The sequence below is a fragment of the Leucopleurus acutus genome (assembly GCF_964270905.1).
Source record: "Leucopleurus acutus genome assembly, chromosome: 12".
NCBI lineage: Eukaryota > Metazoa > Chordata > Mammalia > Artiodactyla > Delphinidae > Leucopleurus > Leucopleurus acutus.
This window is the reverse complement of record NC_139154.1, coordinates 66164406-66176535: the sequence shown is the minus strand read 5'-3', so window position 1 is coordinate 66176535 and position 12130 is coordinate 66164406. Positions and strand designations below refer to the sequence as shown.

The window sequence follows — 12130 nt, the reverse complement described above, 5'->3', positions numbered from 1 at the left end:
CCCCACTCCCACACCGTCCTCCAATATCTCTACCCACCAAGGCTCATGAGTGAGCTATTAGCAAGGGAAACAGCATATTTCCCTCTCAATTGTTTAAGGTGAGCATGATGTTCTGTGCTTTGATCCGTCTTCAGCACAAGAGTTTTAACTGATGTCTAATGAACAAATCTCGTCTTTGCACATGTTTCACAACCACAGCCCAGTTGACAATCTGAACAATGGTTTTGTTATAAGACCAACTGCTTCCAAAAACTGCCCGCTCTCCAACGCTGCCTTCCATTCCTCTCTCTTCTTGGGCTCGACGCTCTTTTTTAAGAGTTGCCCAGCTAAAACAAATGCTCGAATCTCTAAAGATCAGTTCAATATTCTTAGACCTATGACTCATTCAAACAATGGGATATTAGCTATGGTAACTCCAAAGCATCTTTCTCCTTGTTCCCTCTTCCTCTGCTTTGTCTTTGCTTTTGGGTCTGGTAACCTAGTGTTTTTGAATTAGAAAAGTTGCTGATATTTCAGCTCCCCCAATTGCAAGAATATGTAGGAATAAAGTGGAAACACACACACACGCACACACACATAGAGGTAAGTCAACCATCATGAGACCATAAGGTATAAGATACCTGAGAGAGGGCAAATTGGGGGATGAGAGGGAAAATTTGAAGCAGAAGAAGGAGTCAGGCCTGTTGATTGTCTCACGGTATTTGAAGATCTAAAGTCTCATCTCAGACTGATTTCAGTCAGGAACTTTTGAATATTCAGAATATTTAATTAGTGAAGTGGGTTAAATACCTAAAGGCTAATTCTCTCCCATGTAAGACTAGAGATAGGCATTTCTCTGTTATGCAAGCTCATTTCATCATCTTGCTCTACAACAATGTGTCTTCCTTCCTCAAGGTCACCTCGTGATACAAGATGGCAGCTGGAGTCCCAGCTATCACATCCACATTGTAGGATGCATGACTGAGGAAGGAGAAATAGTGGGAGGATAAAAGGGCACCCTTTCCTATGGAATTATCTTCATTTATTCAGCCTTCCTGAAAGTCCCATATAATATTTTGCTAGAACTAGAATATTTGCTAGAAACACAGTCTCCCCTAACTACAGAGAAGGCTTGAAAATATAGTCTTTTAAGTGGGCACATTGACACCACAAATAAAATGGGTGTTCTGTTGCAGAAAAAGAGGTGGAGAATGGATTTGAGTGGGAACTAGCAGTCTCACTGAGAAGCCAAACCCAAACATCTATTGATATTTTAATAGGAAACTAAAGAATGGTGCAAAAAGATAGGGGAAAGGGATGAGGGGGGAACCTTAAAAATCCAGGAATACCTGCCAATGTGAAATTTAGCTACATCTTCATTTGGAAGGGCACTATGCCAACAATTGACTCTCTCTCTCTCTCTCTCTCTCTCTCTATATATATATATATATATATATATATATATATATACATTTTTAAAAAACATGAAAGTAATGTAAGCTCCATGATCATTAATCAATCCAGGTACCTGTAATAATAGTAGGTGCTCCACAGATATGTTTGAATTGAAATGTTTTTTGAATGACCTATAATGTTAAATTAAAGAGTAAGTTTAAAGTGGTATGTAACATATCCCATAATTTTAATAAAATTAAATATGTATGTGTAGATAGAGAGATAGAGCCAGCCAAGCAGGCAGGAGAGTCATTAAAATGACTGATAATAGTAACTCTCTCTGGATAATGGAACGGAATTTGGAGTCATTTTTGTTTTTTCCTTTTTTGAATCTTCCAATTATTCTAAGTTATTTACACATTACTTACATAGTCTTTATTTATTTTTTTTTTTTTTAGTGTATCAGTAATACTTCTTCTTTTTTTTTTTTTTTTTACTGGGGGCAAATATCATGGGCTGAGCCCTGTGCTAAGTGTCTGTTTTTTTTTTTTTTTTTTTTTAACATCTTTATTGGAGCATAATTGCTTTACAATGGTATGTCAGTCTCAGCTTCACAACAAAATGAATCAGTTATATATATACATATATTCCCATATCTCTTCCCGCTTGCGTCTCCCTCCCTCCCACCCTCCCTATCCCACCCCTCCAGGCGGTCACAAAGCACCGAGCTGATCTCCCTGTGCTATGCGGCTGCTTCCAACTAGCTATCTACCTTACGTTTGGTAGTGTATATATGTCCATGCCTCTTTATCGCTTTGTCACCGTTTACCCTTCCCCCTCCCCATAGCCTCAAGTCCATTCTCTAGTAAGTCTGTGTCTTTATTCCTGTTTCACCCCTAGGTTTTTCATGACATTTTTTTTTTAAATTCCATATATATGTGTTAGCATACGGTATTTGTCTCTCTCTTTCTGACTTACTTCACTCTGTATGACAGACTCTAGGTCTATCCACCTCATTACAAATAGCTCAATTTCGTCTCTTTTTATGGCTGAGTAATATTCCATTGTATATATGTGCCACATCTTCTTTATCCATTCATCCGATGATGGACACTTAGGTTGTTTCCATCTCTGGGCTATTGTAAAACTTACATAGTCTTTAAAAAGCTATATCAAAATCTATTTGGGACAAAATCAATACATGTATGGCCTTACCTACAGAACAAAAAATCAGATGTTAAAATAAGAAAGAATTGAAATAGACATTTAAAAATCACTTCTTAATAAAAAGTGATTTGGCATTGTGAGAGAGAACTCATGGAGCCATTTAGACAAGAAACCCACAGCTTTCTGGACAAGAAAATTAGGAGGCAAGGAGTGGTCTCCAGTGACCTCATAACAACTCCTCACCCTAAGATTCTGGGCTTCATTTCCAAGCTCCTTATGAACAGACAGGCGTCAGCGACTTCATTAAGCCTCAAGAATCATGTCGATACAAAGATGACACAGTGCATTCTTTGCAAAGACAGTTGTGGAAACTGGAGCCCAAGGAGGTTTTAACACTAGAGCCCTTGACTGTATACCCAATATGTTCCACATCTGTCCCTCTTTTCCTCTGCAGCCACAGCTAACCCCATGTGGTGGTATATATGGGGAAACTAAAAGTTTGCCATAAAATTGTCTTCATTAAGCCCAAGTCCATCTATATTAGATACCTGATTCTCACTCTGGAAGGAAAGCATTCATCTTTGAGTTTCACAGTGTCAGTTATTACATGCATTGACGTCATATTGGGAGGCTGAGAGGCCAGAGAATGAGGTCATGGAATATAAAAGACAGAGGCTCTTCCCTTTCTTCTCACCCACATCTACTCTCTGCTTGCCACCGTTCCTTGAACAAAATATGCTCTTTCCTGCTTCACTTTCTTGCACCCAGCTCAGTTCTCCTGGCTGGGATGTTCCCTTCCTTCCAGTACATGTGAAACTTACCCATCCTCAGAACCCGCCCACATACTGCCTGCTACCCCAAACTTTGGACTCTTGCAGCCCTCATCACAGACCCCTTTCTCTGACCTCCCATGATCAGTACCACACAGTCAGCTCCTAACTCTACCTGCAGTAGCACAGTCCTTAATGCTTCCCATATGCATATCTTGTCTCCCCAGCCGGGCATTAAGCTCTGCAGGAACAGCAGAGCTCATCACACACACACACACACACACGCGCACGCACACAGAGTTCATAGCACACTGTTTTGTAGCTGGTAGGTCCTCAATAAATATATCTATTCATTGATTATTTGGAGATATATCAAGAGGCAGACGTACAATCATAGGCATTCTTAAGTTCAGTTGCAAGACAGAGTCTCATGATCCAACTATGTTTTGTCTACCAAAGACTCACTTAACATCCAAAGACACAAATACATTGAAAGTGAAGGGATGCGAAAAGATATTCCATGCAAACCGTAACCAAACGAAAGATGGAGTGGCTATTCTAACATCAGATAGAATAGACTTTAAATAAGAAGTTGGTACAAGAGACAAAAACAAAAAGACATTACATATTGCTAAACTGTTTCCCATTTTTCCTATTTTTTTATTTTAAAGAAATTATTTTTCTTGGGATAAGTTCTGTTTCCATTTTTTCAATAAAGATTTGCTTGATTAGTTGCATTTGTATTTGTTTTTTTACAAGTCACACATTTAATATGTATAACTTGAAACTTTTTACTATATTCACAGAGCTGTGCAATCATCACAATCAATTTTAGAATATTTTTTATCACTCTCAAAAGAAATCTCACACTCATTTGCAGTCACTCCCATTCCTCTTTAATCCCCCAGCCCTAAGCAACCACTAAGTTACTATGTCTTTATGGATTTTCCTATGTGGACATTTCATACAAATGAAGTCATACACTATGTCATCTTTCGTGACTGGCCTCTTTCACTTCGGATAATGCTTTCAAGATTCATTCATGTTGTAGCATGAATCAGTACTTCATTCCTTTTTATTGCTGAATATTTCATTGTATGGTTATACCACATTGTACTGAACTGTTCATCAGTTGATGGACATAGGGGTTGTTTCCACTTTTTGGCTTTTACGATTAATGCTGCTATGAACGTACACACACAAGCTTTTGCATGAATATATGTTTTCATTTAGCTTGGACATATACCTAGGAGTGGAATCGTCAATTGATCGCACTTGACCTTACCTAATTTTCCTGATTAACACCCCTGCCATTGTGTTTTCTTTTACAAAATACAGACAGACAGAGAGAGAGACAGAGACAGGCAGAGACACAGAGAGGCTGTACCTGCTCTGGTGTCTTGTCTGAAGTTCTTGAGGACATTCGGAATCAAATGATCTACAGCTGAAGTGATTGGGTCAAAATATCCTACAAAGAAAAAGTTTTCTGGAAGAAAAAAGGTCTAACCTGAGTTGAGCTGCATGTATGAAGAGCTGGAGAAGAAGAGAAGGAAGAAGACACTCCAGCAGGGCCATAGCATAAGCAAAGTGCTGGTGATTGGGCTGAGTACAGAGTACTTGGGGGATAAGCAGCAAGTAGTAGAAGGTGAGGTTAGAATGATTTGTTGGGAATCACATCATCAAGGACTTTGAATAGCAGCCACAAGTGTTTGAGACTAAATTTTTATAGTTTTGAAGGAACCATGGGAGACTGTCGTCTATGGACATCAGTCACATGATCAGATCAAATGGACATGGTCAGGGCAATGATGGGCAGGTGCAGGCAGGATAGACCGAAGCACGGACGCATCTGTGATAGCAAGCCCCCATTCTTTGGAGGCTGTTGCAGCAATTCAGGGCTGAGGTAAAAGCTTTGAGGGTAGCCAGCTGGAAGCCAGTGACTTATATGGATTCAGTGGGCAAAAAAACAGCATTCATCATGGCACTGGTTCCCCAAAGAACCCGAGCCTATGTTCAGGGAACTGATCATTTCCCTATTATATAAATTGATTAGGTCATTCACGGTTGAGATTGATGCCAGGGGTTTGCTACTAATCAAGCTAGAATAACAAGCTGGAGGACAAGGCAGGCCCTTTGCCAGCTGGGCAGGGAGCAGGTCCAGAGGCACAGAACACTGCAGCAAAGCACTCTGTCCCTGACCTGGGAGTCTGGGCAAAGGAAACCACTGAGAGATCTGGCAATGCCCTTCAGCTGCATCTGGAGACTCCAGGGCCAACTCCAGGAGTGACACTTCTGTCAGAGCTGACCAGTCAAGTGGAATCCAGCCCTGGAGGCCCACAGCTAGGCTGTCCTCCCTGCCTGCAGAAGCTTGTAGAGATGGGGGTATGGTAGGGATGGGGGAACAGGCTGGGGTGACACCAGTGGTGAGCCCAGGGGAGGCAAAGGCTTGAAGAGAGTAGTTGAAGTGCATTTTGCCAATAGTAACAATAGTCTGCAATGGCAAAAGTGTGTGTTTACATAAGGCTCCCACTGTGCTCCAGAAAAAGGAGGAGAGGGCTCTATATTCTCAGTGGATAAGATGTTCTCCCCCTCACACAAAGGTTCCCCTTGCCCCTTTCTCAGAAGACCACTGCGAAGTTAACCACATGCCATCCAGTACCAGTAAGGCTGGTTCTGACTATGCTAGTGGTGGATCCTCTCCCATTGGCCCCTCCCCTAACACAAAGGGGAGTATAGTTGGCTCCATCCATAAACTGGAGGAGAACTTCTAGGAAGATCCAGGCCTCCGATGTGCCCTGGTTTGGGTAAAGCAACATCTGAAGTCAGATGCCTTTCAGCTTCTGGACAGCTCTCTTGCCCAAACCCCACCCCTACCCCCTGCCTGTGGACGACTTTGAGTCCCTAGACGCTTAGGGGACTGACAATGCCACTACTCTGGGTCGGCCTTAGCTTGAGTGTTTTCTGCTGTGGAGACCAGACCGCCCGAGACTTGGGGTGGGGGGCTAGTTCTGTATTTAGTCACGGTTCACCCACCTAGGGTAGCTAAGCACAGCCTCCATAATTATCTTCATTTTCTGTTATCTGTATCGTCTCATCATCATCAGGGTCCCCCTCTCCTGTGGAAGCGGGACGGACGGAGAAGGGGCTGGCTGCCAGAAGAGGACGGTTTTCTATCTGTACCAAGGACGTTCCTCGACACAGAACTTAGAGATCCCGGCAAAGGCGGCCCGCGGAGGGCGGAGAAGCTCCCACGCTGGGGCCGAGCCCCCCGCCGTGTTTCCCTGTTGCCACGCGGCGGAGGGGGCGACGATGTACCCCCCCACACACACACACACCCTCCTCAGCGCTCAAGAACCCAGCCTTCCCGCCGCCGGCCTCGGGGCAGCCGGCTAGTGGGCTCTCCCTGCACCTCCTCTACCCACCCTGCCGCAGCCAGGTTCTTATCCAGCGTTCCCCGCCCTGGACCGGAGGGTCAGAGGGTTGGGGTGACGAAGGGAGATCCAGCAGCCGGTGGGCCCGAAGGCCTCCTCCTCCCGTGGCACCTTGGTCCTCTACTCGCTCTTGACTCCTCCCCCGTCTCTATTCCGCAGCGTCCCCTCCCTGTCAGCTCTCCGTTTCCGCGACCGCACCTGCCTTAGGGGTGGAGGGGACACAAGGGAGGTAGAAAGGGAAACCGGGGGTTTGGGGAAGCACAGCGCAGCAGGGTGACCGGCTCGTCCCGCGCCGCGGGTCCCCACAGCCCCAGAGCCGCCCGCCCGGCGGCTGCGGCACCGATGCGCTGTCCGCGGTGCTGACGCCGGCCGCCCGCTCGGTCGGGAGGGGGAGGAGACGCCCTCATTCTCCGGTCGCCCCGAGTCGAGTGGCCCTTTCCCCGCTCCTAAGCGGAATCTTTTCCCCAAAGGAACCCTCCGAGACCTGGCGCTGTGGATGGATGCAGGAAGAAGACGCGAGCGACAGGGAACTTAAACTTCGGACTGGAGCTGGAGAGCCCAGCGTCAGGGCATTAGCGTCTTTCAGCCTCCAGCACCTGAGACCACAGGACAACATCAAGTTGAGCAAAGTTTGACGGCGGCTTGGACAGAAGGGAGGGATTCCGGAGCCGAAGCGCAGGGAGGGGCTGGACGGTATTCCCTGGCGGCGTGGTAGCCAGCACCGCAGTCCGGACACCTGCTTCGGTGCCCCGCATTAGTGCAGCCAGAACGACAGGGAGGCGTCGCAGCAGCCCAACTCCCCACCCCTTCTCTCCCTTCCTTACTCCCCACCCCCCAACACCCCGCCCCGGGAGCCGGTGACTCCGCCTCTCCGTGCCGGGCGGCTCTCCGGCTGGAGCTGGAAAGGGAGCGCTTCCCCGGACTCAGCTCGGTTCCGAGGCTCCGAAGCCGACGCCGCCAGCTCAAGCCCGGGGGCGGGAGCTGGACTGCCCACGGAGCCTGCGCTGGGGAGCCGCTGAGCCGGGAACGTCTCATGGGACGCGCCCGGGGTCTCTCTTCGTGCCCTGCTCTCCCGTCCCTGTCCTAGGCGCCCGGGCTCTACAGCCCGCCCCGCCCGCAGCCCGCGGCCTGTCTGGAGAGGAGTATGAGGCCCGGGGCCCCGTGGACGCCGGCCACAAGGCGGCAGGGGCCTACCTTGAGACCCCCGCGCCCGAGGGCGGTGGGTGAGGAGCCGCGGCAGCCGGCCAGGCGTCGGGGCGCAGACAGGAGCGCCCCAGCTCCGGCGCCCGAAGGGCCGCGGGACCCGTGTGCGGCCTGAGCGCCGAGGAGGAGGCGGAGGCGCCCCGCCGTCCGGGCTCTGGAGGAGGCGGCGAGGGGCTCCGCGGCGGCCCCCGACCCCTGGTCACCATCCTCACGTTTCTGCTCCCGCGGGGGCGATGTCGCGGCCCGGGCCCCGAGCGCCGCCCCGGCCCCGGGGCTGAGCTCCGGACCATGTCCTCCCGCAGCCCCCGGCCCCCGCCCCGCCGCTGCCGCCGCCGCCTGCCGCGCCCCTCCTGCTGCTGCTGCTGCTGCCGCCGCTCGCACCTCAACGAGGACACGGGTCGCTTCGTGCTGCTGGCAGCGCTCATCGGCCTCTACCTGGTGGCTGGCGCCACAGTCTTCTCGGCGCTCGAGAGCCCGGGCGAGGCGGAGGCGCGGGCGCGCTGGGGCGCCACGCTGCGCAACTTCAGCGCGGCGCACGGAGTGGCCGAACCGGAGCTGCGCGCCTTCCTCCGGCACTACGAGGCCGCGCTGGCAGCCGGCGTCCGAGCCGACGCGCTGCGCCCGCGCTGGGACTTCCCCGGCGCCTTCTACTTCGTGGGCACCGTGGTGTCGACCATAGGTGAGCGGCGCGCCCAGCGGGCGACTTTCCTCTCCGCGTCTTTCACCTGCCGCCCTTTCCACTGCTCGGGGCTCGAGCCGCGTCCCTCGGCTCCCTCTTCCCTTCTGAGGCCCCGCTGCCTACTTTCATTTCGCCCTCTCCTCCCCACCCGTCCCCCTCCTCCTGCTCGGTCTCCCTCTTTACTGGCTTTCGGCGCGGGAGGTGGCCTGAGAGGCCCATCTCCGGCGCGCACCCAGCGGTGACTGCCTGGCAAAGAGGCCAAACGGGGAAAACCCTCACCCGGGCGCTGGGCAGACGGGGGGCCGCCCGCGCTCCAGCACTTGCCAACTGCGTGACCTAACCGCTTGTGCCTCAGTTTCGGCTTCTAAAAAAGGACTTGGGAGAACATGTATCAGGGGCCTGCTGCTTCCTTCTTATTTCTCACGCCCCCTAGTCCTCGGTTTCCTCATCCAGGTGATTTGGAAAACCCTTCCTCTCTCCACTCACAGCGTTGTTACCTCCCTTCTCTTCTCCTTTCTTCTTTTACACGCGTTTTCCCTCAGAGTCCTCCAGCCCTTTTACCCTGGGGAAGGCGACCATTTCCCCAGACGAATCCCTAGATCTCCTTCGCTTTTTTTTTTTTTTTTTTTTTACAGTCTACACCACCCCATTAGACTTGGAGAATAGGACTGCAGCCGCTCTGGTTCTGGTTTTCTCCTCTTACTTCCCCCCTCCCCTCTTCCAGCTTCCCCTCCAATTTCTTGACCTCTCTTCTTTGTTACCTTGCTATCTTGTCCAACCAATAGTGGCACCAAGCGGGTAGCTTGGGTGCAGGGGGTAGTTTCTCTATACTTTCCATCATCCCTTCCTCTTATTTTTGGTAAAATAGTTCATGATTTTGCAACTGTACAAAAAATGCTGTGTAACTATTCCTCGAAGCCCCCCTTTTTCTTTCGCCCCTCCTCTGAGCCTCTCTTGTAGAGATTGTGGAGCCATCACTGCTCCCCACTCCACCCTGTCCCTCTCTTTATTCTCCTCTCACCCACTTTCCCCATCCCTCCCCCTTTCCCTGGGCCCTGGGTGTCACGTGAAACAGACCTCTTCCCTTTACTGTATAGAGTGCAGAATAAATACAAGATTTTCACTTTGGCAAGACTTTGTGTCTCATCTCCTCCTGCTTCCAGTCCCAGGGTGGAAGAAGGCCCTTGGCTGGTCATGCCTCTAGTCACCCCAAAGCACTATCCCCCGGTGGTAGTTTTGGAGGAGGGGACTGGATTCACTGGGCTGAGAGGTGAGGGATTGCACCGGCCTGCCTTCTGTGGGTGGGTTCTGGGCTGGATTGGTATGCCGGCTTAGAGACGGGGGAATGGACTAACTGGCCAGCGTAAGCCATTGTAGGTGGCTGCTGGGAGGCAGAGAGAAAGACTGCGTCCATGTGCAGGATATGAGCAGCTAGAGATGGCTCTCTGAGTGTATATGTATAGTCTACGAAAGGGCTTCCTTTCAATGAATTTTCATGTGTCATGTTTGATCTGATGACTTTAAATAGAAAAGGCAAATGTGGCCCAAGTCCAAAGTACACACAAATTGGATAAAAATACCATTTAAAAGCTATATCATGTTGTTATGGTGATTGAAGATATAAAATGACCCCCTTAAAAAAAATCCCCTTTTAAGAGCTGCATCAGGTTGCTATAGCAACTAGAGTTTTTTTTTCTTTTTTTTTTTTTAAGTGCTTTAAAAGTACTAAAGATGCTTAGTCCTGGAAGATGACATCATGTGTTCATAGCTCATTATTGATTTATGCTCTTCCTCTTGTAAACACACCCTTTTGCTTTCACCTAGAGGCAACCTGTGCACAAGTTGGGCAGCCACAGCCTTTCTTTCCCAGCGGTGTGCTCTGACCTTGGCTTCCTAATGGAGCCCACAGGTTAAGGGAAAGGTGGGAGCAGTGTCCCCTTCCCCTACAGGCCATGAGCCTATCCAAATGGGGCCTCATTCCAGTGACCTGTGGTCTCTGTGCCTTTCTGATGAGCTCCCATCAATGCCTTCATTCACCGCCCAGCCATGGCTTCTACAGCTTCTGTCAGTTCTTTGCACAAAATCAAGTCAGCGTGTTGGTAAATTGTTCCAAGCCCGAGCCCTTAATCTACGAGCAGGATTGGCTGTTCTTTAGTCAAGCAGAAAGAAACTATGTTCTCTTTCTTGATTTGTGTTTGGGGATGTAGGCAAGCATTGTAGGAGGCTATGCTGAAGCTGGTGGCTATGTTACAAATGACCCAGCACATTGTTTCCAAAATCTGCTGCAGGGAGATATTTATCTCTGAGAAGAGCTGCACTCAGGACCAGAACCAGCCAGTGGACAGCTTGGCATTGAACTAGCCCCTTTGCAGAGGTGCCAAGAAAGCCACACAAGTAGCAGGGTCTCTATCAGTTATCCACCTGCTGACGTGGTCTGGGGCAGTGGTTCAAATTGGTCACTTCTGTCACATAAGTTCTGCTGAATCCTGAAGTAGCATGATTTTTATTTCAGGCTTCTCTTGCAAAATGTACTTGGATGAGATTTAAGTAAAGACCTACCTACGTCAGTTTCACTTCTGTTTATGTAGTTCCTTTCCCTTAAATGCCCTGAGTCTTCAGAGACAATTATTATTACTGGTGCTTTTATGGATTCTGCAGCTCAGGGAACCAAAGCCGAATCCAAAATGGGCAGTCAGTATTCTCTATCTGACACCTCATCCAGCGAAGAGGAAAATTAGCATGCACTCGGTTTTATTTGAATATCACAGTGTGTATGGTCCAGGCAGCAGTGTGGACATTTTCTTGTATTGTATAGACCCAACTAAATGATTCATCTAGACTTTAGTGTAGAAAACCCTTTCTTCATTCATCCCATAAATATGATATATTGTGTATATCAGGCCCCAAGTGCTAATATGTTGAAAGGTTAAAGCTTATTCTACAAGACAAAGGTTGAAGCATATTCCAACATGGGCAGTTGGATTGCAGTGTTCATGGGCGCCACATCTTGGCTAGCCTCACTAATGATTATTGGAACAAGGAGGGGTCCTTTGGTCCAATCCCGTGTGGCTCAGAGTGTTAAGGGACGTGTCTCAGGTCACAGTTAATTACGTATTCAGCTGGGTCCAGAATCCAAGTTATGCAGTGTTTATTCTACCAGTTTCATTGATACAATTGGTGGGCACATTCCTGTTTGAGGCTGAAGTATTTAATAACGAGTGTGTGTGTGTGTGTGTGTGTGTGTGTATGTGTGTGTATCTGTATCTGTGTGTGTGTCTGACAGACACTACAGCAGGGCTGAGCAAAAGGACTGGTCTGTTGGTCAGGCCAACAGTTGATTAAGTCCAGAGAAAACTTGAAGGATCAGACACATCTTAGAGGTCAGATAGACTAGAAGCATCTGGTAGGTCTTAGACAGCTGGGAAGGCAAGAGCCAGTACCAAGAAGGTTAGAGACAGAAATGCTAGCAAGTAGGAGACATTCGGGTAAATTCTGGTCCAAGGACA

General features: G+C 48.9%; 1 protein-coding gene and 1 pseudogene across 2 annotated transcripts in view; both read left to right on the top strand.

Moving 5' to 3' along the window:
- Positions 1-7969, top strand: part of LOC309970150 (archaemetzincin-2-like) — a 96508-nt pseudogene extending 88539 nt beyond the window's left edge. Inside the window, exons 5-8 of the transcript in view lie at positions 7051-7122; positions 7213-7371; positions 7501-7708; positions 7830-7969. The product of the transcript in view is annotated as an archaemetzincin-2-like (transcript). The remainder of the gene's footprint in view (positions 1-7050; positions 7123-7212; positions 7372-7500; positions 7709-7829) is intronic.
- Positions 7970-8233: 264 nt separating this feature from the next.
- KCNK12 (potassium two pore domain channel subfamily K member 12) overlaps positions 8234-12130 on the top strand; it is a gene marked incomplete at both ends in the record, with an annotated part of 51328 nt that continues 47431 nt past the window's right edge. The window contains one exon of the mRNA XM_082851626.1: positions 8234-8624. Coding sequence (XP_082707752.1) covers positions 8234-8624 — 391 coding nt within the window. The remainder of the gene's footprint in view (positions 8625-12130) is intronic.